The 27846-nt window shown below is 45.9% G+C and overlaps 1 protein-coding gene and 1 pseudogene across 1 annotated transcript; one reads left to right on the top strand and one right to left on the bottom strand.

The window, feature by feature from the left end:
* Window positions 1-12888: 12888 nt before the first annotated feature.
* On the top strand, window positions 12889-19600 carry LOC122205877 (annotated as a pseudogene).
* A 3163-nt stretch (window positions 19601-22763) lies between these two features.
* On the bottom strand, window positions 22764-27783 carry TUBG1 (tubulin gamma 1). The gene is made up of 11 exons (XM_042914752.1): window positions 27498-27783; window positions 27089-27201; window positions 26703-26870; window positions 25655-25723; window positions 25299-25378; window positions 24727-24853; window positions 24405-24491; window positions 24149-24298; window positions 23609-23761; window positions 23356-23517; window positions 22764-23166 (listed from the first exon to the last, which is right to left on the bottom strand). The coding sequence occupies exons 1-11, from the start codon at window positions 27544-27546 to the stop codon at window positions 22969-22971; spliced, it is 1356 nt and encodes a 451-aa protein (XP_042770686.1). The 5' UTR covers window positions 27547-27783; the 3' UTR covers window positions 22764-22968.
* Between the last annotated feature and the right edge of the window lie 63 nt (window positions 27784-27846).

Here is a 27846-nt window from a genome sequence, read left to right as displayed (position 1 = left end):
GTCAAGTTTAAGGTTAAGGAGCAGTTCACAGGATGGCAAGTGCTGAGGTCTGTCCATTGTGTGGGTGACAAGGAGACAAGTAGTAAAGGGCCTTTGAGGTGAGGAGGTCAAATCCAGTCAGGACCATCCATGTGGATGTAAAAGTTGCCTAGGAGGAAGGTAAAACTTGGAGGGGAAAGTCTGGATGGGAGAGTGATTTGGAAATAGGTAGATCATTGGAACAAGTAGGGGAAGAGTGTGATGGTGGTGACTAACATGTGCCCCAAAGGAGGAGGAGGGCTTTTTTAATAAGGTAAAATAATGATTGTCTTAAAAGGAGATAAAACAATACCTACCCACCATGAAGTGGAGAATGGGGACCCATGCTCCTGCTGTGTAGCCAGGGCTTCAAAAAATAACTAGCTTTTATCAAAGAGACCGGAGAGAATCAGACAGCTGTGGACCAGACCCGATATAGGACAGTGGCTTCCAATCCCACAGGCTAGTCCCCTCCCATGCCCCACCCCAACCGAGAGGCCTATTTGGCTTCATCGCAATAGCAGGGGTGGGGGATCCTGGCATTTGGTACCCAGAGATCAGAGACGCTTAATGTCCTGCAGTGTGCAAGAGAGCCCCACAGGGATGAACTGTCCTGCCCAAAATGCCCATAGTGCACCCCATACACTTTACGGATGAGGAGGCGAGGATTCAGAGAGCTGAGATATGTCCTTAGGTTTTAGAACTTCTGTAGTCTTGATATGATGTTAAGATCTGTGTGTATGTCTGAGGCCACTGTGGTTATTAATGTTGGTTGGCGAATCCAACCCCCTCTCCCTAGTCAATGATGGGTCTACGGTTGCTTCAGTTCTGCCCAGTGGAATGTAAGCAGAAGTCACGGAGCAAGATTCCTGGGAAAACTTTTCCAAAAGGGCAAGTGAAGCTGGAGGCCCCCGTCCCCCTCTGCCCTGCTCCTAGTCTTCTGCTTGGAACTTGGTCCAGCAGTCATCATCAGCACAAAGGCCACATGTGAGTGATGGTGGAACACAAAGAGAGAAAGGCCAGGCGTCCTTGGTGGCTTCCTAATAGATGTCCCAAACGCCGGACTGCCCACCTCTGGACTTACCAAGAGAGAAAAACAAACTATACTATTTGTTTAGGCTACTGATGACTGTTCTGCTAATTGCAGGTGAATGTATTTCTACCTGATAGAGTCATAGGGCCAGTTAGCCACAGTGGATGCTAACCCCACATTTTCCCTCTCTCACACAATCCAATAGTCTTTCCTTGACAGCAGTGGTTCTCAGAGTGTGGTTTCCAGACAAGCAGCGCCATTGCTTGGGAACGTGCTAGAAAGACAGAATTTCTACACTTCTAAGTCAGAAACCCAACAATCTGGTTTAACAAGCCCTCTGGGTGATTCTCACACACCAATTTTGAGAGCCACCGTTCTCCACTTATGCTCCTCCTCAGCATACCTGGAGGCTCGAGAAAACACACCATCTCAGATCCCACCTCAGTTCCACTGAATCAGAATCTGTATTTTTAGGAGATCCTGGGGTTCTCTGTACGTGCATAAAAGCATAAGGAGCACTGCTCTACAACATGCTTAAGTGAGTCTTTTAATTTCTCTTATACAAACCCGAGTGCTAAAAAGTGATATGACTGACCAGGCTGAAACCACGCACTCAGGATCCAGCTTAGTACTTCACATAAAACAAAACAAAACAAAACAAAAAACAAAAAAGAAACAAAAACAACCTAAACATTTAAAAATACATACAGTCCACAATTGAACTTTTTTTTTTTTTTAATGTTTATTTTTGAAAGAGAGCGAGAGAGACAAAGTGTAAGCCAAAGAGGGAGATAGAGGGGCGCCTGGGTGGCTCAGTCGGTTAAGCGTCCGACTTCAGCTCAGGTCACGATCTCGCGGTCCGTGAGTTCGAGCCCCGCGTCGGGCTCTGGGCTGATGGCTCAGAGCCTGGAGTCTGCTTCCGATTCTGTGTCTCCCTCTCTCTCTGCCCCTCCCCCATTCATGCTCTGTCTCTCTCTGTCTCAAAAATAAATAAACGTTAAAAAAAATTAAAAAAAAAAAAAAAAAAAAAACACAAACAAAGAGGGAGATAGAACCCGAAGCAGGCTCTAGGCTCTGAGCTGTTAGCACAGAGCCCAATGTGGGGCTTGAACTCATGAAACATGACATCATGACCTGAGCCGAAGTGGGATGCTTAACCCACTGAGCCACCCATGCGCCCCATGATTGAACTTTCAGAGTTTTGATTTTGGAAGTTTAAAAACTTACAGAAAGCAGCAAGGATCATGTATTTACCCCCTATGTGCTTCACAATTGATTTTAAATGAAAACTTAGGCCAAGTATAAATTTGAGAACATTCTTTTAGGAATCTCTTGAATGCTAAAGTAAGTTTGTGAATGTTGCCAGTGCCTCTGTGAAAGAAATCATACAATGTGTGCGTGTGTGTGTGTGTGTGTCTGTTTTAATACTTATTTATTTATTTTTTGAGAGAGAGAGCATAAGCTGGGGAGGGGAGAGTGACAGAGGGAGACACAGAATCTGAAGCAGGCTCCAAGCTCTGAGCTGTCAGCACACAGAGCCCGACGCAGGGCTCAAACCCATGAACTGTGAGATCATGATTTGAGCTGAAGTTGGTGCTTAGCCGACTGAACCACCCAAGTGCCCCCACACAATGTTTTTCAAATAATTGTTCTTTTTTAAAAACTTTTTAAATGTTTATTTATTTTTGAGAGAGACAGAAACAGAGCATGAGCAGGGGAGGGGCAGAGAGAGAGGGAGACACAGAATCCAAAGCAGGCTCCAGGCCCTGAGCTTTCAGCACAGAGCCTGATGCGGGGCTTAAACCCCTGAAATGCAAGACCATGACCTGAACCGAAGTTGGGTGCTTAACCGACTGAGCCACCCAGGCGCTGCTAAATAATTGATTGTCATAATACCTTTATGCCCATTGGAGAAGGGATGTGGGAAACTTAAGTGATAGGTTTTCTGTCTTTTTTGCATCCTTTTTCATAGCACTTAACTGGAAATGGTGTATTTCGTGATGGCATTTTTCGGATTCCATGACTGTCCTTAGTTCACGTCCATGTTACTCCCAATTGCCACATCCATGCTCACCCTTGGTAATAGCTACAGTGTCAGTCATAAAGTGTATGACCTTAGGCCCTCATTCCAGTCTTCCTCAGAAACACAGTTTGCTAGGGATGCCTGCCTTAAAATGTATTTAACTTAAAAAGAAAAAAAAGTCGATATTCTTTAAACATACTTTCCAGAAAAGTAGCTTTTAGAAAGATAGGAATGTCTCTGCCATTTCCATTATATGTTCTACCTTGTGTCTAGAACAGAGGTTCTGTCTGTTCACTTTGTCGAGACCATGCATTGCAGTGTTGATTTATCGGGGGTACAGTGATAGCATCCTAGAGCTGGATGGGATGTGGGGATCATTTATCCCAACCTCGCCCCACAGTATTCACATAGAACGTGATGATGTCCAGGGTGCCTGGATAGCTGAGTCAGTTAAGCATCTATCTGACTCTTGATTTCGGCTCAGCTCAAGATCTCATGGTGTGTGAGTTCAAGCCCCATATTGGGCTCTGTGCTGACAACGTGGAACCTGCTTGGGATTCTCTCTCTCCCTCTCTCTCTGCCCCTTCCCCACTCATGCTCTTGCTCTCTCTCTCTTTCTCTCAAAATAAATAAAAAACATTTTTAAAAATCTCAAAAAAAAAAAAAAAAGAAAGAAAGAAAATGATGATGTCCTACAGCACCGCTAGGAAAGGGAGGGGAAGAGGCAGTTGGCTACACAGAGAGCTGCCTAGAGGCCTCTATCCCTGAGCATACCTCTAGCTCATATAAGGTACCCAATCTATTTCAACATTTAATTTCCTAAATGGGGAAGCAGAGCCTGTGTTTTGTTTTGTTTTAAAAAAATAAATGTTTTTGCATGATCTACAAGTCATAGTATTATTGTGCTCGGTCTGTTTTCCTTTCTTTTATTGTGAACGTTGTAATTTTTTTCTTTTTCTGATAAAATTTTAAAATATTTCCAACATGGTAAGATAGAATATTTCCTACAACTGCTTTAATGTTTATTTATTTTTGAGAGAGAGAGAGAGCGGGGGTGGGGGGGGGCACAGAGGGAGAGGGAGACACAGAATCCGAAGCAGGCTCTAGGCTCTGAGCTGTCAGCACAGAGCCCGACCTGGGGATCGAACTCACGAACGATGAGATCATGGCCTGAGCTGAAGTCTGACGCTTAACCCGCTGAGTCACCCAGACGCCCCTCCTATGACTGCTTTAATGTGTTGTTATAGTTTATAAATTGATCTCTTCAGGTGTCTGGGATTGAGTTATTTTTCCTTTGTTTCTAGAGCTTCCATTGTTTTTGTAGGAGGTTGAAAGTTTTGGTCCATTTTGACTCTATGAATGTTTATTATGCTATCAATGCATCCCTCTAGCTATACCAGGCTGGTGTATTTGGCTAATTAACACTAGTTAGGCACAGCGTAACATACAGAGATGTAGAGTCACTCACTATGTTGTAGACCTAAAACTAATGTAACATAGTGTGTCAACTATATTCATATAAAAAATTTTAAGACTGCAACTGTTTAGGAGGCTATTAAAAATTAACTTTTGACATGGTTTTAGTATCCTGCTCTCTATCTCTGGTTTGTTAAATCAACATGACAAAGTTCTAATAGTTATTTAACAGTCTAATCGCAAATTGGAAGGTCCACCCTTCTGTTCACTTTTAGCAGGTTTCTTTTTTTTCAAGATTTTATTTTTAAATAAACTCTACACCCAATGTGGGGCTTGAACTCATGACCCCAAGATCAAGTCTCATGCTCTATCAACTGAGCCAGGCAGGCACCTCTCACCTTTTAGCACTTTTTATGAATAGTTTTTGTTTGCTTGTTTCAGAGCTCCTGTTCCCTTAATCCTGGCCTGCCTGTCCCTCTGGCTCCTCACCTCTCCAGTTTAATTTGGCTGTTGACCCTGGGCCGGCAGGTCTCAGGCCATCCCTTTCGGTAGGTGTTCAGGGCCTTTCTGTGACTGTTCTGAGCATTCTCGAGTGAAAACTGTCGGGGTCCCTTCCCTGACTTGCCTGATCGCCACCTGTAGACTATCGATAAAAGGAAATCAGCGAGTGTATTTTCTGGATTGATCAAGGCCAAACAGGCTGAAGCAGTCAGTGCTCCTTGGTTAAATCACCCTGTAATCAAATAAGGAGCTGATGAACCAAGGGACCCTGGAAACAACCTGTGTCCACTTCCCTCTGCTATAACACCTCCATGGCTCAGACATGATACATGGCTTACTGTGTTCTTCTGTTAATCACAGGTTGAAGCAAAGTCATTCTCAAACCGTTCTCACGTGTTGGAATCAGAGTAATTTAAATCTTATCTTCCCTAATCTGAGTTGACATCTGTGTGATGTGGTTCCTCCTCCTTGGCATATTTTACAAGCGTTTAAGGGTACAGAAAAAAGATCTTACGCTCTGGTAGCCTTTGCTTTGTTGAGGTAGAGATGCCTTTTTAAAAAATATATTTAATTTATTGTCAAGTTGGCTAACATACAGTGTATACAGTGTCTCTTGGTTTTGGGGGGTAGATTCCTGTGATTCATCGCTTATATACAACAGTCAGTGCTCATCTGCCTTTTCTTGTCTTTTAAGGAAGAAATAAAACTGTCTTGATTTACAGAAGGTAGAAGACATGATTGTACATAGAAAATCCTAAGGAATATATAAAAAGCTATTATAACCAATAATTGAGTTTAGAAAGGTTACAAGATACAGGATCCATACACACAAGTCAATTGCACTTTTTAATTTGAGAAAACTTTTAAACTATTTTTTAATGTGGCAAAATATACATAACATAGAATTTTCCATTTTAATCATTTTTAAGTGTACAGTTTAGTGGCATTAAGTACACTGTATCCACACTGATATACAACCATCAAGATGGCTTCTTAATATATAAAATTTTTTATCACTAAATATATCATATGTATGTATATATGAGTATATATGTGTGTGTCTATATATCTTTGAGTTGAAAGTGGAATGGCAAGGCCTCATGTTTTACCTGCGTTTCTACTTCAAGTTAGAACAAAATCTAAGAACTGAATTCTATGTATAACTAACCTACCAGACAGTTTGCGTGTGGCAGTATCAGGTTCCATGCACTATCTTGGGAAGACAAAAAAAAAACTAATAAATACTTTAATGGGAGAGGACACACTTTATTCTATGTAAAATTACAATATCAAAACATACTTATTGTAGTAAGTATAGAAAATGTAGGTAGGCAGGAAAAAATAAACTAGAAGGATGGATATTATTGATCTTGACCTTTTAGGAATTGGTAACTCTGTTCCCTTCAGTATTTGAGGACTTAAATAATATTAGCTGGTGCATGAGTTAATTATAAGCCACAATTATCAGACTTTTGCTCATACCATCTCAGGGGGACTACTGAGTTTCCGGCAATAACGGGCTAATGGGTTTTATTTCTGGTTTTGTTTGAGAGAAAACTGTATGAGGGATTCATTTTATATATGTCTGGGTTTGGTTTTTCCCTCCTAAATGACGTGTTTGTATATTGTTCATCAGCTGGTTAAGCGTATATATGGCACAAGTGTACCTAATGTCTCTTCTGACCTTTGAATTGGAAGGGATTTAATTTTACCAAGTGTCATTTACACTCCTAGGTGATCATTAGAATTAGATAGTGCAAACTGGCTTCTATTCACTCTGAAAGAGGTATTCATGCCAAGTGGTAAACTGCCAATGGTAAACTCCTTATCTGCCCTAGTGGAAGGCTGGTATTGCACACATTTCCCTGGAGCAGAATATCCAAATGGCTTCTGTGTCCTTTTGGAATGCATCACGATCTTAGAATAGCAGACTCTTTGATTAAGAAGTCCAACTCCCTTATTTGTACAAACCCCTATGCCCCTAATCAGACACAGGTGCTCCCCTCCTAGTTTTCCTCTTGTACCTTGTCCAACCTTTATTACCGCCCTAATCATGCAGCAACATGAGGAGTTATTTACATTAACACATAAACAATAGAGTGAGACATTCTTCGGCCAGACTGTATCTTGCTCATCTTTGTTGTCTTCAGCACTTAGCACAGTGCCTGGAACTTACTAGCTTCTCAATAAATATTTGCTGAGTGAATGAATGATGAAACCAAGGCCCAGGGACAGGAAGTGACCTGCCCAAGATCACAAGTCTAGTTAGTAACGTTCTGAGAGGTAGGTTATGATAACATTTTAATTACATTGCGTTACTTGAAAGCACATAGTGAGAGGCCAGAATTACACTCGTCTTGGAATAAAACTCTGGTGACTGGTTATTCACAGGATTGGAAATTCATGCGACAGCTTCAAGAGTTGACTCTGAGGTCCATCTTGAGAGGTGTTTTTGGTACCTTCAAGTTTTGCTTCTCTTGCTAATAGTCTACCAGTTAGAATGGTGGGTTTGTGTTTGTGGTGCGGAGGAAGCCACCTTGGTTGTCTTTGCCATGATTGGGAAAGGCTAGAATGGGAGAATCCCTTAATCTATGGAAGGGCAGAGAGACCTCTTCCCACTCATTCCCAGGATCTACAGACCCTTGTTTATATTCATGGTCAGTCTTTGTTAGAAATATGTAATCATTTTTGGCAGAAGTTGGGGATGGCTGGTGGCAATCCCACACATGCATGTGTGTGTGCATGTGTGTGTGTGTATGTGCGTGTGTGTGATGAACATTCAGTCTTGTGCCAAGATCAAGGCATTGTTGTTGTTGTTGTTGTTGTTGTTGTTGTTGTTGTAGTTTTTGAGGCAGAAAGGGTTGGAGTATCAGATGAGATATCAGATGAGAATGCTTGGCCTTTGAGGAGGTCAGAGAGACCCAGAAAATGTAGTCTGGCCAGCGGCCGGGTGGCAGTTATCACTGAATTCGGCAGAGTCCAACCTGAAGGTGTGCTCTGGGAAATCTGCTACAGGGAAGCCTCAAGATGCTGACCCTGGATCTTCTGAGTGATGGCTGGAGTGTGCATTGTGCGTGTGTGTGTGTGTGTATGTGTGTGTGTGTGTGTGTGTGTGTGTGTGAGAGAGAGAGAGAGAGAGAGAGAGAAAGAGAGAGAGAAAGGAAATGTAGAGAAGGTATGGCCCAGCTTACCCAGAAGAAGTCCTTTTCATCCACTACTCCTAGGTGACAAGGTGAGCATCAGAGTCACCTGGCTTGTCTAGCTGGCCATGGGGAAACATGTGTAGGTCTGGATTAGACTCATAGGTGGGAGTGTGTTAGTGTGGGCAAGGGGAGGGGCCCATGTCAGTCTCAGAGAGGAGCTGCTGCCTTAGTGGGTTATTATGAGACCTGCTGCCTCAGCTAAGTGGACAGGTGAGGTCACCTGGCTGTACCTCACCGATGAGGTTGACCAACTTTTGTTCCCAAATCCTCTCCAGGCTTTTATGCATATGGGAAACAAGTAGGGAAGAATTAAGCTGAAGCTCCCTCCCTTCTGACTACCTCTCTCTTTAGAAATGCCATCATTTCTTGCCATCAGGAATCGTTAGCATTGGCTTGGGGTCTGAAGGATGGGCTTTATGAGTCAAGAACTTCTTGAAATTGTTTTCAAATCCCTATGGCTATTTCATTCTGGGGAGATTCATAGCAGATTCTCAAAGAGATCCATGAATCAGCAAAGGATAAGAAACCATTGATGTAGGGCACAGCAGAAGGAATGCATGTGTTCATGGGTCCTTGTTGTTCACATGACAGGGATGTAAATGAATGGGGTATGACAGTGTAGTAATAATCCGTTTGGTGGCTCAGGGCCTGTGGATTAGATGTTGTATCACCTGACAATACTAGTTATCCAAAGGCAGGCACACACACACAGGTTAGAGGTAGTGGTCAGAAACTTGCTGAATGAGCAGGGAACAACTTCAGTGCATACAGAGAAATGAATACTATGTGTCCAAAGGAACATAGCTGGTTGGAATAGAATAGTCACTGTGGGGAGATCCCTGAACACAACCGGATACCAGAGCAGACAGAGTATTATTGTGTTCTTAGGATTGATTCAGTTTACAGTCCATAAGAGGGCCGGGTCACAAGGATTTCCAGGGGCCACACTAGACTTCAGTTAAGACTGTTCGCTGGCCCCTTAAGCTGTATTGCCTATGGTTATGTCCTAGAAGCAGAGGTGGTAGTCTGGCCTTCATTAGCCCCTAAACACTATTAGGTTCCTCTCTGCTTCATCCTTTCCACGAACCTCAGGGAACCAGGTGTTTTTTTCATACCATCCCTATGGCTGGTGCTCTGTGTGATTCATTTCCATCCTTGGGGCTCAGGCTGATGGGATACCCAGAATAGTACCTTTTCCAGAACTGGAATCTGAATGGGCAAAGGGAAAGTTTGGGGAAGCAAAATTCCCTCTGAGTTCAGGAATTCTAAACAAGGATGGCCAAAAAGGGAATGGGAATCCTCAGAGAGGACTGCGGGTTTGGGAAAGGAAGATGGATTATTTGCAAATCTTTGGGCAAGATTCGGGGATTTTTGGCCCACAGGTTTCCTTATTGGCCCAGCTGTAGTTTGGTGGTCCCCTGAGGCTCTCACTCCTAACCACCAACTTCCAGCAATCTCCTGACAGTGGCTGTGCTCCTGGAGCAAGGCAAGCTACTGCCAAGTTGTTTTACTTTTTTTAAAATTTTAATGTTTATTTATTATTGAGAAAGAGACAGACAGACAGAGCATGCACAGAGGAGGGGCAGAGACAGAGGGAGACACAGAATCCAAAGCAGGCTCCCAGCTGTCAGCACAGAGCCCTATGCAGGGCTCGAACTCACAAACTTCGAGATCGTGACCTGAGCCAAAGTCGGAAGCTTAACCAACTGAGCCACCCAGGCACCCCTACCACAAAGTTGTTTTAGAGGAACACATCCGGTTGGCAACTTTGTTGTACCCTGTGGATGACCTTCTAGCTGTACTGGTTCTGACTGCTCCCTCTTCCCAGCTTCCTTTGCAGGTCAGGCCTTGAAATTGCCCTATAGCTTCCACTGATTTTATGTTCTGGTACAGCTGTCCACAGATCCAATTCATGATTCGTGACTATTATTTGATCTTGTAGGAAGTAAAATACTTGTCATCGCTAGTTTGTTTCCATTCAGGTGCTAATGGAATATTGTATAATGTATCCATTGGGAATATTTCCAAAGGATCAAATATCAGAAATTCAGCAACATCATGCCATTTGGTTCCTTGATACCATAGCTACTCCCTGTAAGAACGGTAGGATATCTTTTCTTATGTCATGCATAAAAGGAATTGAAAAAATTCATTTCTAAAGTTGCAGAAATGACCTCTCTTCCCACCCTCCCCCCATTTCCCCTCCCTTTGAAAACTGTCTAGAATTAAAGTCGCAATATGCCTGATCTATAGGCCAATGTGGTGAACACATGAATTTATCCTGGGGTACACTATTATCTGATTGTGTGGCAAGTCTTTTATTTATTATTTTTTAAATATTTTATTTTTAAGGGGCGCCTGGGTGGCTCAGTCGGTTAAGCGTTCGACTTCGGCTCAGGTCATGATCTCACGGTTCGTGGGTTCGAGAGCCCTGTATCAGGCTCTGTGCTGACAGCTTGGATCCTAGAGCCTGCTTTGGATTCTGTGTCTCCCTCTCTCTCTGCCCCTCCCCCACTCATTCTCTGTCTCTCTCTCTCTTAAAATAAACATTAAAAAAAAAAGATTTTATTTTTAAGTAATCTCTACACCCAACACGGGGCTCGAATTTACAATCCCAAGATCCAGAGTCACATGCTCTACCAACTGAGCCAGCTGGGTGGCCCCTGTGTGGCAAGTCTTTTAATGTCTTCTTGTTAAAGGAAAGGCAGGGGAGAGAAGCCACATCCTTGACATCATTCTTCATTTGTCCAACAAATGTTTGTTGAACACCTATAATGTGCTAGGACCTGTGGTAGATATCAGGGATACAGAGATAAAAGATGTTGTCCCAGCCCACAAGAAATGCATAGGCAAGTGGGAAAGACAGGGAAGTCAACCATTAATTGAAATATAGTGGGGTATGGGGTACCAGGGTACCTCAGTCGGTTAAGAGTCTGACTTTGGCTCAGGTCATGATCTTGCCATGTGTGAGTTCAAGCCCTCTGGGCTAACAGCTCAGAGCCTGGAGCCTGCCTCAGATTTTGTGTGTCCCTCTCTCTCTGCCTCACCCCTGCTGGCACTCTGTCTCTGTCTCTCTGTCTCTCTATCTCAAAAATAAACATTAGCAAAAAATTTTTAAAGAAATATAGTGGGGGCGCCTGGGTGGCTCAGTCGGTTGAGTGTCCGACTTCAGCTCAGGTCATGATCTCACACTTGGTGGGTTTGAACCCCGCATCGGGCTCTGTGCTGACAGCTTAGAGCCTGGAGCCTGCTTCAAATTCTGTGTCTCCCTCCCTCTCTGTTCCTCCCCCACTCATGCTCTGTCTCTCTCTCTCTCTCTCCTTCAAAAATAAATAAAAACATTAAAAAATATATTTAGGGGCGCCTGGGTGGCGCAGTCGGTTAAGCGTCCGACTTCAGCCAGGTCACGATCTCGCGGTCCGTGAGTTCGAGCCCCGCGTCAGGCTCTGGGCTGATGGCTCGGAGCCTGGAGCCTGTTTCCGATTCTGTGTCTCCCTCTCTCTCTGCCCCTCCCCCATTCATGCTCTGTCTCTCTCTGTCCCAAAAATAAATTAAAAAAAATATATATATATTTAAAGAAATATAGTGGGGTAATTGCTAGGAGGACAGGAACAGAGTGCAGGTATCTCTGAAGAAGGTCACTACTCTCTTCCAGTGGAAAAGCAGTAACCCCTCATTCTTTTACTATTATTTTTAACCATTGTTACCTTTTTATCAGGAAAAAAAAAAAGATTTTCCACGTAGATAAGCGAGTTTCCCAGATAACCAGCTTATCTCCCTAGGTTTCATAACTTAAAACATTTAAAAATTATTTTGGGGGCACTTGGCTGATTTGGTCAGTAGCATGTGACGTTAAATCTCGGGGTTGTGAGTTCGAGCTCCATGTTGGGTGTAGAGATTGATTACTTAAAAGCAAAATCCTAAAAAGAAAAGAAAACACTTTAAAAATTATTTTTGGTGGGAATATTTGTAAAATGCATTCTTTACTCCTTTCTTTTCTTAAGTGGAATACACAGAATGAAATTCAGTCTTTTCTCGTTGACTCAGGCATGGGCATGAACACCAGCCTTTGCTATCTGGCTGAGCTGCCCAAAGACTTCTTTGGAGATATGTTCACCCTTAAGCTAGATGATCCTTCCCTTTTGGCTTTTTGTCGTTTTTCTGTCTCTTTTTTCCTTATGAGGGCAATAGCCCTGGTCCTAACTGCTTTTATTTTAAGGTCCCTAGTACCCCTCTCCTTTCTCCTTGCAAATTTGTGTTGGTCTAGGAATTCATACATCTAAACAGGTTAGATTTTTGTTTAAAATAAGAGTAAGTAGGGATACCTGGGTGACTCCATCAGTTAAGCATCCAACTATTGATTTCAGCTCAGGTCATGATCTTGGGTTTGTGAGATCGAGCCCCACATCAGGCTCTGGGCTGACAGCATGGAGCCTGCTTGAGATTCTCCCCCTCTCTCTCTGCTTCTCTCTCTCTTAAAAGTAAATAAGTAAAATTAAAAAAATAAAATAAGAGTAAGTAGACTATGAGTCAAGACTTGACAGGCTCACCTATAGGTAAAGTACATAATCTTGAGTATGTGAATGTGGCTACCCAGAGCGCCCTCTTTGTAGTTTTCTTTCTGCTTGATATTTACATTCCTTTGGGGGATGTTTTTGAATTCCCAGCATGTGTCAGACACTAGAGATACAGCCATGAACAGGTCAGTCCTTGCCCTCAAGGAGAAAAAAACAAAAGCAAAAACATAAAATAATGAAGTGTGGTGACATTTATGGCAAAGAAAGTACAGGGTGCTGGTGGAACATCTATGGAGAAGCCAGAAATCTTCACTGGAAGTGACACTTGAGTGACCTAGAGATTAAGTAAGGAGCCAGCCAGATGAAGGAAGTGGGGTGAAGAGGAGAGATCCCAGAGGAGGAAACACGTGGAGAAAGCTGGAAAGCCAGAGTGTGAGTGGTTGAAGGACCTGGAGGAAGCCCGAAGTGACTGGAGTGAAGAGAGCCAACGAGAGGTGTGGCGCGGAGAGAGCATCTTCAAGGTGATGAAACAAGCATCATGGCAGATGTCGGAGGAACTACTGTAGTCTCAAGATCGGTCGAAACATTTGATCCCCCAAATTCCCAGTGGGATCTTAAGTTTTATTTGCTTAAGTGCTTTGAGGAAACAAAGAAATGTATTCAGGGGCACCTGGGTGGCTCAGTCAGTTAAGCGTCCGGCTTTGGTTCAGGTCATGATCTTGCGGTTTGTGGGTTCAAGCCCCACATCAGGTTCTGTGCTGACAGCTCAGAGCCTGGAGCCTACTTTGGATTCTGTGTCTCCCTCTCTCTCTGCCCCTCCTCCACTTGTGCTCTGTCTCTCTCTCTCTCAAAAATATATTTTTTTAATTTTTAAAAAAGATATTAAAAAAAGACCTGTATTCATTAAGTTTTTTTTTAAATGTACCCATTTTAATATTGCCTATATTGGCAGAAATTAGTCCTGAGGCAAAAGCTGGTTTAATGTATAACTTTTGGGAATTAGACTTCTCACAAATACTTATTTTTAAACAATAAATCATTTTTAAAATAAAGAACAAGATTATGTTTGGAGGATGTTAGGAAAACAAAAGTTCTTATCTCTTTTCTTTTCTACGTATAGAAATAGGTTTATGAAGTTTAGGCCATGATGTGTAACTGGATGTAACAGCAAATTAATTGATTGTGTAACAAGACTATGCAATTCGCTTATGAGGCACTAGTTCTTAAGTTAGCTACAGGGAAATTGGCCTTTTCTATTATCTTGAATGAATCAGAGTTATATGCAGATTTGAAATTGCCTTTTGATGCTTACTTAACCTTACCTTTGAACCCAAAGCAATCTTTTTTTTTTTTTTCATCCATGCTTAAATTCTTATAAAGGGGCCAGCCTTTATAACTGTGGTAGATTGTTGCACCAATGGCCCTAATGAATTCTGCCTCCCAGTGTTCATGCCCTGGTACAGCTCCCTCCAGAACTGATTCTGGGCTGGGTCTTAAGACTTGTCTTGGCCAATATGTATGATACAAGTGTAGCAGGGCAGTGCTTATGCACTGGGCCTGGCCCTCTTGGAACATCATCCTGGACTGCTATCCAAGGAAGTGGGTTTTCTCCACTGGAGGTTGGGAGGTTGTGAGGAGGAGAGCTGAGCCTCTCTACCCACCACGAATTGCCAGACATATGAATGAGGCCAACTTGGACTTTCCAGCTGTTCCAGCCGTCTGTAATAGACCAAGTGAGCCAGAGGAGACCAGTAAAAGAATTGCCCAATCAATTCACAGAACGTAGAGAAACAGTAAATCAGTGTTCTATGCCTCTGTGTTTCACAGTGAATTTTAGGCAGTAATACATAACGGAAACAATGTCGTTTTACATTGTTCAAGTTTCGCTTTAAAGGCAGGCTAAGATAGAATTACGAACAATGGGTGGGTGTTTTACTTAAATTGCTCTATGGGAGATGGAGAAAATTGTACACTGGAATAGAAGGGAGTATTTCAATCTGCTGGTAAAGTAAACTTTAAGTTAATATGACAAGTTAAAATCCACCAGATCTTTTTCCAATTTGAAACTTGTTGGATCACACTATTATAAGTAAACATTAGGATATATGTTATAAATTCTTCTCAAGAAAGTTTCTCACAAAAGTAATGCATTCTTAGGGCACCTGGTGGGTTCAGTTGGTGGACTGTGTGACTCCTGATCTCAGGGTTGTGAGTTCAAGTCCCACGTTGGATATAAAGATTAAACAAAAAAAAAATCTTTGAAAAATTAATAATAATACATTCTCCCCGAAGAAAAACAGAAACAGCTGAACAAAATTTTAAATAAAATAAAAAATATATCAAGCTTTATCTCACAATCCAAATATCTACTGGTAATCATTTCAGTGTATTTTCTTGTAGCATTTTTTCTGTGCTCCGTTTAATACTTTTTCATATTTAAATCAAGCTGTGGGAGGGGAGGGGAGTGTGGATATTAAAGTGTGGCATGAGACTGTTGAGGGTCTTGAACTGTTGGTACAAATAAGTATCTTGATTACAGCGGTGGTTACGGAAGGTAGACGTAATAAAATACAAATGAGTGAACTCTATATGGCTGGTGAAGCCTGCATGTGCTCTGTGGATTGTACCAGTGTCAATTTCCTGACTTTGATATTGTACTACAGTCATGCAAGTTAACATGGGGGAGACCTGCTGTACATTTCTTTGCACTTTCCTGCCAATCTATCCTTATTTAAAAAAAGAAAATCAGCAGGTAGCTAGAGTCATGCCCTCCATTTCCCTTTTACATGTATTTTATTATATATATAACATATATTTTTTTCATTTAGAAAGAGAAGGTCCAAGTTTCATATCCACATGTCTTTTTAAAAAATGTTTTTAACGTTTATTCATTTTTGAGAGACAGAGCACAAGTGGGGGAGGGGCAGAGAGAGAGGAAGACACAGAATCCGAAGCAGGCTCCAGGCTCCAAGCTGTCAACACAGAGCCTGACACAGGGCTCAAACTCATGACCTGAGGTCATGACCTGAACCGAAGTCAGACACCCAACCTACTGAGCCACCCAGGCGCCCCTCATATCCACAGGTCTTGATTGCTTTCAAAAATGAACCAAAAAAACAAAAAAACAAAAAAAAAAACCTCTCAATATATTTCAGAGTTAACTGTTAAGAAGAGGGTACATATTTTTAAATCTATTATTTGTTGGAACATAATTATTGCCAGAATGCTGATTATTCTATAGAACACAGGGGGTTGTATTTGAGAGGCTCAGAAAGGGAAATTACATGAGAAAGATACAATTATAACGCTAACAAAATACCGTGAAATTATGCATGTGGTGGACTGGAGACGGAAAGAGGAATGGTGCAGTTGAGCTTGGCGAGGAGGCCCCAAGTATGCACGGTCCGGACTGATCTGTGAGGGCTTTGGGGCAGGGAAGACAGAGAGGCAGTCTGCTGAGCAGAGCCGGTCTAGGGCAGCTCAGGACAGGGCAGGGAGGCCATGGTGCCTGAGAACAGAATGATAAAGAGCAGGCCATCAGTGTGGGCAACAGCGTCCAAGAACCCACCTTCAGGAGGGAGCAGGACATGAGCTAGAGTTCTGATATCAGATTCTGCCAAATACTGGTTTGCAGAAAGAGTTAGAGAACAGGAGGGAATAGAAAGCAGGGGGTGGGGGCAGAGTGCAGTGTCATTTTGGGTGAAAAGTCCAGAAGGGGCGGGCTGGTGGCTGTAGCTTCCCAGTTGGCCTTCAGGATTCCCCTTTGTTCAGAGAATAAAGTCCAAACTCTACATAGCATAAAAGGCCCTGCGTGACCTGTCTGGTCTTGGAGTATCAACCTGACCTTGTCCTCTGTTGCTCCCCCAAATGCACCTTCTGGGCCTTTGCAGTTTCCAGAACCCACTGTCCTGTTTCTAGGCCTCCCTGCCCTCTCAGGTTCTTTTCCCTTTGCCTATCATGCTTTTCCTTCTGAATGTCAACACATTAACTGCTTCCCTGCATACAAGGCCTTGCTAGGTTGTCTCTGGGAAGCCTTCTTCATACCTGGGTTGGGTCATAACCCCTTTTCTCTGTCTTTGGCCTTCTGTGAGCCCCAGGTGGGTCCTGGTGGCCTCATTTGCCTGGTGTGAGCTTCCCTTCCCCAGTTGACAGGAAGGGGATGGTTGAGCTGCAGAAGAGAGGTCAAGTCCATCTCATGCTTCCCTGCTAGCCTGGGCCTCAGCACATGTTAGTCCCCCTACCTTCTCTTATGTCTCCACTTGGAAAGCTTCCCTCAGAACTCAAGACCCTGTCAAATGATCGCTCCTCTGTGTGACTCCCACCCTGGCCTCGCATAGCCTTTCATTCTTGCAAACACTCAATAAATATTTACTGAGCACACACTGTTGTGATCCCACTGATGTGTGCTTACCACTTTAGCTGCCACTTTGCTGCATAGATGTCTTAGGCTGTGAATTTTTTGAGATTCACAATCTTAACTTATACACCTAGGTAACCCCCAGTTCCTGGAAAAGGTTCAGGCACACAGCAGACCTTGATAAATTTGTTTTAAGAATGAATATGTTTTATTATAAAGGATATTGGTTTCCAAGAAATTCCTAAATCCTTAAGACCAGAAGGCATATTAAAGGTCACCTCAGGGGCATCTGGGTGGCTCAGTGGGTTAAGTCCGACTTCAGCTCAGGTCATGATCTCGCGGTTTGTGAGTTCAAGCCCCGCGTCGGGCTCTGTGCTGACAGCTCAGAGCCTGGAACCTGCTTCAGATTCTGTGTCTCCCTCTCTCTGTGTTCCTCCCCTGCTCGTGCTCTGTCTCTCAAAAATAAAGATTAAAAAATTTTAAAGAAAAAAAAGGTCACTTCATCCATCTCCTAGGATCTGTCCATTCCAGGCGAGAGTCATCATGTAGAATTTGCTTGACTGCATTCAGTGGAGGGGGACTCATGGTCCATGTGACTGCTCATTCTACCTGAGGACAGCAGCAATCCTGTGGATGTTTTTCCTTCTGTGGAGCTGCAACCTTCCCCTTTGTAGTTCCCTCCACTGGCCCCCTGTCCTGCTTCCAGAATGTCACAAAAGAGCCCCTTCCCTCCTGCGGCTGACAGCCTACCATATATCTGGCAGTTAATGCATCTCTTCCGAAGTTTTATCTTTCCAGGGAGGGAAGGACCACTTCCCAGCTGCGTGACCCTGAGCTTCAGTTTCCTTGTTTGTAAAAATCGGGATAAGACAGTACCTATCTATAGAGTTGTCAAAATTAAATGAGCTCATATATATAATGTGCCTAGAACAGTTCTTGGTGTATATTAAACGCTCAATAATGATTTCAATATTATTTTGTATTATATTTTACATGTAGCACTTAAAATTGGACAACTTATATTTTGAGACATTTAATTAATCAATTAATTATTTATTTATTTTGAGAGAGCAAGGGAGAGGCAGAAAGAGAGGGAGAGAGAGAGTCCCAAGCAGGCTCCACGCTGTCATCACAGAGTCTGATGCTGGGCTCTATCCCGTGAACCATGAGCTCATGACCTGAGCCAAAATCAAGAGTAAGACACTTGGGGCACCTAGGTGGCTCAGTTGATTGAGCAGGCGACTATTGATTTAGGCTCAGGTCATGATCCCAGAGTGGTTGGATCAAGGCCAGCAACGGACTCTGTGCTGGGTGTGGAGCCTGCTTGAGGTTCTCTCTCTCTCTCTCTCTCTCTCTCTGCCCCCCTCTACTCACGCTCTCTCTCTCTCTCAAATAAATAAAATGTTAAAAAAAAAAAAAAAGAAATGCTTAACCAACTTAGTCACTCAGGTTCCCCCAGACATTTAATTTAAAAAACAGAATAACAGGGACACCTGGCCGGCTCAGTCGGCAGAGCATGAGACTACATGAGACTCATAATCTCAGGGTGGTGAGTTCAAGCCCCATGTTGGGCGTGGAGCATACTTAATTTAAAAAAAATCAGAATAATACAATATATGATCACATGCATAAATTATATTATTAACATATGATATATATTTCATATAAGTTAATTATATTATAGACTATATTCCCTACCCCCAATAAAATTGGAAATCCCCTTAGGCATTCACTATGAAGCTTAATGAGCAACTTGGTCTCTATTTTTAATAATTGCTTGCTTAATTAATTAGCAAGTGTCTACTGGACCTTAACTCAGCCCTGATCATTCATATATACTGCTTCAAGATTTTCCGATCATTCTCGGTGGAATTCTTTAATTTAGGGTGACCCACCATCCCAGTTTTCTTAGGACTGAGGGAACGTGGGAGTTTTAGTTAAAACCAAATTTGAGGGGGGTCTTGAGACTCAGAACTTTCAGTGCTAAAACCGGGATGAGTTGGTCACCCTATTAATTCATAACACTTCTTTCCCTGCACCACTGAGTCTCGCGTAGGCGGAGGCTCGGGTGCAGTCAAGGTTCGTCTCCACCTGTAACCCCCGGGCTCCCCCACCCCTGTGGCAGAGGAAGAATTGCTGCTGGAGGTGTGACAGCCATTCATACTGGTTTACAAGAGGTGCCAAAGACCACCCTCATCCACGATGGCCTAGCACGTGGAATTGATGGCCTAGCACATGGAATTCACGAAGCTGCCAAAGCCTTAGACAAGCACCAAGCCCGTCTTTGTTGCATCCAACTGTGATGAGCCTATATGTAGGAGGCTGGTGGAGGCGCTCTGTGCTGAACACTAAATCAACCTAATTAAGGTTGGTGACAACAAGAAACTAGGGGAATGGGTAGGCTTCTGTAAAGTTGACAGAGAGAGAAAAACCCCTAAAGCGGTTGGTTGCAGCTGTGCGGTGGTTAAGGACTATGGCAAAGAGTCTCAGGCCAAGGATGTTATCAGGGAATACTTCAAATGCAAGAAATGAACAAATAAAAAACTTGGTTCTTGTTCCTCAAAAAAAAAATTCATAATGGATTTGAGGGATAGAGAGATGAATTGCCTGCTTCTAGAGTCGATGGCCACGGTCACTACTACAGCAATGCTGGAGAGCTGAGGAGAGTATTTCCAGCTGTGTCTCATGGGGGTGTTAGACCCTGAGTGACAGAGCCTATAGCTTTGCAAGAAACTCAATTTTACCAATTCACGTTGCAGTGATCAGATCCTAGGGAATTTCACTAAAACTTACAAATGATGGATTAGTAAATCAGAACATCAATGTAAAATGTTCCTGTTACTTCCCTAGGGCAGCCCCTTACCTGCTTAAGGTACCCAAGAGGGAATAGAAAGTGAGCAAGTGGTGGAGGTGAGCGTTACTGGAAGGTGTACTGATGTTGGATTTTAGTTGAGTCTCCACCGCAGACAGCCCCTTTCTAGGGGGATGGAGCATGCGTGTGACCAGTGGCGACCACAGATGAGACTTACTGGACTGACTCACCCACCCTGTGGGGCATCTGTGCTTACTGTGAGCTCCCAACCCACTCTTGTGCTCATAACCTCTTCACCTTATCCCGGTACGCTTTTCCAAAGTGACAGTCCTAAGTTCCAGATTCATTTACACCACTCTACTTTTATTATAAAGTGCTTCCTGATATTAGATATATCTGTCCCTGAGTCACATCACATGGGAATTCTGGGAATATTACCGTGAAATGGCTGATTTTCTCTAATTTTGTTTAGTTAAAAAGAGGTTCCTGTTCTGTGCATGAGCCTTCATTCTCTCTCCAGCTTTACTGCAGCTTGTGTCTCATCAGGACAGTTACTTCTGTGGTTTGCAGTCTCTCAGACCACAGGGATTTTTCACCACCAGCACCACCTGCTGCCCTGATTCCCAGAGGCTTTCCTCCCTTTCCACCTGGCCTCTTCGCTGCCCTCTAGTTGACATACTTTGGGGTTTGCCACTGGCCAAGAACCGGGAGGGGCTGCGTTGGTGTGGGGTGATGGGTGATCTGGAAATAGCCTTGGGGGAGGGGCCTGGCTTTGAAGCTGGCATTGAGGTGTGTCTGTGCTCCTAGTGCCTGGCACTCAGCCGTCAGAAGGAGGCAACTTTGCAGATCCAGCTCTTCTTTCCAGGGAGGACCCCCTGCACAGGGTATTTACCCCTCTGGGTTGGTGATAGAAAACTTCTACTCTGGGCTAGCTGGTGCTTCCTCCCCCTGGGGCTCACGCCCTTTAACTGAGTCTGGCAAAGGAAGGCAGGCCCTGGGCTTGTGGCCTGGAGGGGTCTAGCCAACGATTCACATATAGCAGCCTTTTACCTTTGCCAACACGCATGACCCCTACTCAGCATGAGTCACTCATACAGATACCCCAGGTGATGAAAGATTTCTCATCTGGGGCAGGGGTTGTAAAGGGAGAAAGGAGCAAGGCAGGGTGCCCAGTGGTGCAGGGGCCAGAGGTGGAGCCGAGAAGGCACCAGGTGCACGCCGATTTTCCCTGAAGTCACCCTCTCTCTGCTCAGACGACAGGCAGCTGGTTGACACTGACCAGGCTGACTCAGGAGAGGCCTGGCAACTGCAAGTGACAAGCTCATGCTTTGTGGTGGTGACAGGCTTATGGTCTCCCTGCCACCCATCAGGCAGCCCAGAGCCTAGCCTCTGACTGCCCATTCCCTGCCCATCCGTCACTTTTGTTCATAAGGGTTAGGCCGAAGTGTTGCTCACTGTTCATACGTCAAAGCTTTATTAAAGATAAATAGGTTCATGGAAGGAAAAGTGTGTCCTCAGGCCAACAATGAACAAGAAGAAAAAGATCTTAATTTGCCCAAATTAAGAATACCGATTCTGGGTAATCTTCAGCCTCTGTAGGGGCTCACAGTCACCTTCTTGGGCTGGTCCTTCACCTGTATGCTGAGCTCTGCCAGCCCCTAATCCTTCTGATCCACTGGGCTGGCCCTCTGGCTTTGGCCAAGCATGCTGGTGGTGACAGTAATGAGAAGGCAGGCACAGGTCCCCAGCTACCCTGACTTGGGTGATGGGGACACTTAACAGGTATACCTGAAGCAACTTGAGGCTGACAGTCCCTCCAACCCATAGAGACTGCACCTGCCCTGTCTGCACAGGTGTTCAAAGTCCTCACATCCTCTGACAACCATGCACTCATCCAATGGCTCCAAAAGACCTCAGAGATGGGATTCTACACTAACCCAAAAGATACCATAAAAGGCAGGACATGCAATGGTCGGGGATACTGATGCCAGTCAAACCAGGATTGGACTCCAACTCTGTCATTTACCAGGTGGGTGACTTGGTACATTAACCATGGTTAGTCTTAGTTTCCTTGTTTATAAAACAATACTAATAACATCTGTCACTTCATAGAGTTGTCATGAGGATTGAACAAAATAATGTGGAGTACCTAGCAGAGTGTCCACGTGCATGTTTGCTATTATTCCCCAAACCTCACCTTTGGGGTGCATAAGGGCCTAAGAGGGGCCCTGACAATCCACCATGATCTAGGGACAACCTGCTTTGCCCTTTTGATTCTGAACATTTAGGTCACTATATATTTACTACTTCCCTGCAGTTTTCCACAAGAAGTGGGAGGGCTCAGTAGACCACCTGTAAACAGAATTATGGAGCCTTAGTTATGGGCCCACTTCGGGCCCTGCTTATAGTCTAGGCTTTGGGTTTGGTCTCAGGAGTTGATTGTCCTAGACTCCAGCTGCCTGCCCAGTGGCTTTCTTGGACTGGCTCTCTGGCATACCCTGCTTACAAGATTAAAGGCACTTGGATCAACTCTACTGCTTGCCCAGGCCTGGCGGTGGGGGTGGTGACTGCAGGCCTGCTTGCTATGATGATTAGCAGGACACTCTGATGTGGGAACATGAAACTGGCAGATTGGTCACCTGATACAGGGAAGGGTGGGAGGGACCTGGGACCCGGAATGTCAGTAAGAGTAAGGTAATATCTGTTGGCCTTTTTACCCTGGAAAGGCATGTCTCACATGGGTAGACACCACCTATGTTCTCCAAAATGAGGGGGGGAAGGAAAAGCTAGGGGAGACATTTGCTCAGAGTTGAAGAGGCTGGAAATAGGGGGAAGAACAGGCACTACCCCCTTCCCCACATCTACAGGCCTTCAGAAAACCAGTTAACTTCACTTATGTCCAGTGCTTTATTAAACATAGTCTCATCAGAGGAGACAGAAACGTGTCCCCAGGCCAATACAGAGTACGTGCATATGTATTTATGAGGAAGAGATGTGTGAGGTCCCTGATCTGTGCTCTGAGGGGGTGGTCAGTCAGGCGGGGCCTGGGCCAACCAGTAAGGCAGACAAGGTCCTGGTCCTGGGGGACTCACTGCTCCTGGGCGCCCCAGGAGATGTAGTCTGGCCGCGTGGCCGCATGATACTCGTCGATGAGCTGCTGCACAACCTCCCTGGACGTGTCCAGCTCATCAAAGTTCTCCTTGAAGATGTCCTCCTTGCGGAACTGCTCCAGGAAGGCCTCCCGCTTCCGCAGCTTGTCATACTGGCGACAGGTCCGCTCGAAGAGCTTGGTGTGTGCAGAAAGCAGGGGTCACAAAGAACATAGAGTAACAATATGGCCCACAGAGCCAGGGAACCAGTGCTGGGCAATCTGCACATTAAAAGACCTGGAAGCAGGGGCAGCAGGGATGTGGAGAGGTGAGGCCCAACCAGGAAAGTGCGTATGGGAAGACAGGTGCAAACCGTTAAGCCTCACCGAGGAGATGCTGGTGTGGTTGGCCATCATGAGCCCACTGACCCGGTGGGCCGAAGGCAGGTAGGGAGACTTCCTTGATAGGGCCACCTGGATGCTGGCAGGGCCCCAGGGGATGAAGTTGGCCAACTTCCGCTCCCGGATCCTCTGCAGACTCTTGTGGACCTAGCGGGGAGGGGTGGACACAACAGTGGTGGTGGTAGCCTCTCCTCTACCCCTGTGGGTTCCGGGGGTGGCACGAAGGGGCCTCACCTACCTGGGTGGGGTCCACCTCCCCCTGGATGATGTTGAGGATGGCGATGTAGCAATGGTTGGTCTGGCGATCCCGGCCCGTGGACACCATCACGTTCTTGGGCTGCAGCAGCCGCCTCATGACATCCAGGACTGTGGTCTTCCTCACGCTGGCCACCTGAGGGGAGAGCGGGCCACAGGGACCAGGCCAGCACTCAGGGCACGGTCCAATGGCTGATCCCCATCAGACTCAGGCTAGGATGGTGTCTCTGGGAGGCATCTTGAGATTCAGGTGTACACTGAGCCTTGGCTGCAGGACCAGGAATCTTAGCCCTCCTCAGCTCAGCAAGGTCATGCCCCTGTGCGGGAGCATCAGCAGACCCCACGTAGCCCGGGCCCTACAGGGAGCCAGGGGTGTAGGGAAGAGGAGAACAAGTCAGCACGGAGCTGGACAGTCTGTGCCTGTCCCTGAGCACAGAGCCTCTGGGGCTACAAAGAGCGGCTCCTGGAGGGCGCAGCAGGGGGACAGAAAGGCTAGGGCAGGGCCTGCTGGGGCTGCTCCTACCGACTGGTCCGTGGTGAGCGGGGTGTAGCCGGTCATGAGGAAGTGGAGTCGAGGAGTGGGGATGAGCGAGGCGATGAGGCCGATGAGGTCGTTGTTCATGTAGCCAGGGTAGCGCAGGGTGGTGGTGCTGGCTGACATGATGGTGGACACCTGGGGACGGGGGTGCCGGGTCATGGGCCTTGGCCTGGGGCGGGGCCTCCCTTCCCCAGATGGCACTCCAGTAAGGAGGGTTTCCAGTCCAGGAGCAGGGGCTCACCAGCTGGTTGATCTGGGAGAAGGATGGGTTCTGGATGTGCAGGCGGTCTGTGGCAATCCGGTTCAGGGCTGTGTTGTCCAGTACCACCTGGGGGGACAGAAGAGGGTGACAGATTTATGGGGACAGAAAGGACAGGAGCTCTGCCTGAATCTGGGCTCTGAAGCTTAATTTCCTTGGTGCTTCATGGCCAGAAAGACCCATCCAAAAGGCAGTGGCACAAGACTGAGGCACAGAAGGGCTCAAAATAGACTTTTTAAATGTAGGAAAATGATGAAATAGACAAAGGGGTTGGCACTGGAGAATGGCAGAATCCAGGACGCACCACACAGTCTGCATTCTGGGTCAGCCTCTTGAGCGTGAGCAGGGAGTTGTAGGGCTGGACCACCACATCGCTCATCTCGTCCTGGTTGGGAAACACTGAGTAGGTCTGCACCAGCTTCTTGGGGTACCTGGTGGGGTTGAGAGGAGAGGGTCAGGGCAAGAGACTGGAGGCTTGGTAAACATGGGGCTCACAATAGTCAGAAAGCAGTGAAATCTAAATGGCGAAATTGGGGTGGGACACAGGATCAGCAGAGAAAGAAGACTTGACTTTTGGAAGTCTGCAACCCCAAAGGGGGAAGGAACGGCAGAGACAATCTTAGGACCTAGGGTTCTAACTAAACCAGCCATACCCCCTGAACCTTCTTCATCTCTTCATTAGGGCTTAGATTCTAGGCTCTGGATCCAACCACTCAGAGTGTGATCAGGTTCTTGGTTATTTTATCTTCTCTTTCTCACTACAGGAGTTAACAGAAGGGCCTTTTCATTGCTCCAGCAAATAGGAAGGTGTATCTGGAGGGCCTCCCAGTTACTTGGGAAACCAAGTCCTTCCTGCCCCTTAAAACACAGACTTACCTGTCATTCAGTCGTTCTAAGAGGTAGGAGCCCAGGCCAGAGCCTGTCCCCCCAGCAATGGAGTGACACAGCACGAAGCCCTACAGGGGGAAGGTGCAGTCAGTGTCTAGGTACTGGATTTCAGACTGGACCCATCCTACAATTTCTTGGACTCCTATTTTCCCAAGCCCTCTCCTCCACTTCCCTTACCCCACACATACAGCTCAGGAGACTCTGCCTGTGTCCAGCAAAGCCCAGTTGACTTCTGTCCAGTGCAAAGGGTACACGGGTAGGTCTTGTACTTAACAGGTGGCTTCTAAAGGGTGTTGTGAAGCCTTCCCTCTGACAGCTCCCACCAGCATTCCTAAGACACTCACCTCTAGACTGTCACTGCCATCTGCCTCCCGATCTATGATATCAAAAATGTCCTCGTGGATCTTCTCTCCCTGTACAGACATGGGGAGTATCAGAGTGGGACAGGACCATGGGACAAGGACTCTGACCTCAGAATAGCCACCTTAAATTCTCCTTATAGAACATAAAAGTCCTTTTTTGGAGCACAGTGGCCCTGCTTGTTATTTGCACTGAGAGGCAATATAGCGCAGTGGGTATGAGCAGATACTCAACATCCACACTGCTTGGATTCATGTATTAGGTCTAGTTTTATTTAACCAAGTGACTCTGGGAAGGTTACTTTAGGCAGGTTACTCAGTTTCCTCATCTGAATAATGAAGGTGATACAACTCCTCAGTCCCTTATTCAAAATTCTTGGGGCCAGCTATGTTTCAGAATTCAAATATTTCCAATTCTAGAAAGGTAATATGGTACGTATGATGTATGTTAAGTAAAATGCCAGTGGGTATCTGGTGTGTGCTAATCAAATGTATTAATATTTCTGCAATGAAATGTATAAGTAATGACAAGTTAGATAAAAACTATAAAATAGCCTGTCTTCACTGAGATTTTTTTTTTTAAGATTTTATTTTTAAGTAATCTCTACACCCAAAGTAGGGCTTGAACTCACAACCCCAAGATCAAGAGTCACATGCTCTACTGACTGAGCCAGCCAGGTGCCCTAAGATTTGGTTTTGCTACTAAACAAGTTATAAGTCATATTTTGGTTTCAGAGTTTTTTAGAATCTGAAAAAGGAGATAAGAGACTGTGAACCTATAATACCTACCTTTAGGGTTGTTGGGAGGGTTAAGTAAGTTACATGTAAAGCACTTAGTATGACCTGGCACACAGCACTAGCCAAGTGCAGTCTTAACCATATTGACTTAGAAAAAAGAACTCCCCTCGGCCATCTCTCTCTCGCTCTACTACTCCTACATCCTTGATCTGGTTTCTTCTCTCTCTGGCAAGTCATACTGCCTGCCCTCACACAGGAAGGGAGTTGTGGGTTCTGCCAGGGAATAGCAAATGACCTGCGAGAATCCACTGGCCCAGTTGTTGCCAGCCCCTCCTCCATGCTCTGACAGGTAGATGTTCTCTGGGTTGTAGAGCTTGGCATAGGGGGAGTTGAGGATGGAGTGGATCACCCGGGGCTCCAGGTCCAGCAGCACGGCCCTGGGGATGTAGTGCTCATCGTCTGCCTGTCAAGGGGAGACCAGCAGGGTGGTCCAGTCAGCTAAGGCCCAGTCCTCCATCCTCCCAACTCTGGCTCCTGCCTGTCCTCCCTCCTCAAGCCAGCCGCCCTGACTCCTTTGCCCAGAGGGTTTCCTGGTACCAAGCCACTGCCCTTCCCTCAGGCCCCCCGGGGCCACTGTGGGGGCGCGTGGGGGTGGGGGGCTGGCAAAGTCGCTGGGAGCACCTGGTAGAAAAAGACGTCCTTGCGGTCAGTGCCCTCGGTGGCGAACTCCTCCACGATGCCCTCGGGGCTGATACCATGCTCAGCGCACAGTTGTTTCCAGAACTCGAACCCAACTGGTAGGGGGGGAGGGGCGGACGGGCGAGAAAGAGGACGTCTGGGTCTGGGCAGATTCCAACCAGAAACTGGGGGACTGAGCGCTCGCGAGTCTCCCATGTCAGAGGAAAGGGCTGTACGCCAGCGACTGGGAGGGGAGGGCCCCTCAGGGTTGGGCAACTGGACACTGGGTCAGGCATGTCCCGCCTTTGGAAAACTACGATTGTGGGAAGGGCGGATGGAGTCCAGGATCCCGCAGTGAGATCCCATAGAATCTAAGGAACCTGACTAGTGGAGGGGCCGGAGGTTCGCTCACTCTGATTGCCGCACTGGCCCAACTGTAGGGTGATGATTTCCCTCGGCATCGTCGCTCCAGCACCGGTGTTGCAGCCGCTCCCGCCAGCCAAGCCGCGGCTCGCCAGCCGCTAGCTGCACGACGCAGGCGCCAAACAACCCGCTCCGCCCTCGAACTTTCTCCGCTCCAATGAGAACTGAGTTCTGGCGATGGCAGGGCCTCATTCATGTGGCTTCAGTGAAGCAGACTGCGCGTGTGCAGTTCCTGGTCGGGCTCTGCGCCGCAGCGCGGGGCGGGGGACGTACTTTGACGCAGCGTTCTCTTCTCTGGGAGGACGTGAGGTAGGGCTTGTGCGCAGGCGCACTATGGA

This window comes from Panthera leo, chromosome E1, assembly GCF_018350215.1.
Source record: "Panthera leo isolate Ple1 chromosome E1, P.leo_Ple1_pat1.1, whole genome shotgun sequence".
NCBI lineage: Eukaryota > Metazoa > Chordata > Mammalia > Carnivora > Felidae > Panthera > Panthera leo.
This window is presented reverse-complemented; position numbering and strand designations above follow the sequence as displayed.

Bases quoted from the DNA above. Each gene is read 5' to 3' on its own strand.
- TUBG1 (XM_042914752.1), bottom strand. From the start codon at position 27,546: ATGCCGAGGGAAATCATCACCCTACAGTTGGGCCAGTGCGGCAATCAG. The intron at 24,299-24,404 runs GTGAGCCCCTGC...CCCCGTCCCCAG, and splicing joins TCTCCCAGATCAACCAGCTG to GTGTCCACCATCATGTCAGC. The intron at 23,167-23,355 runs GTGAGGCTTAAC...GCACACACCAAG, and splicing joins ACCACACCAGCATCTCCTCG to CTCTTCGAGCGGACCTGTCG.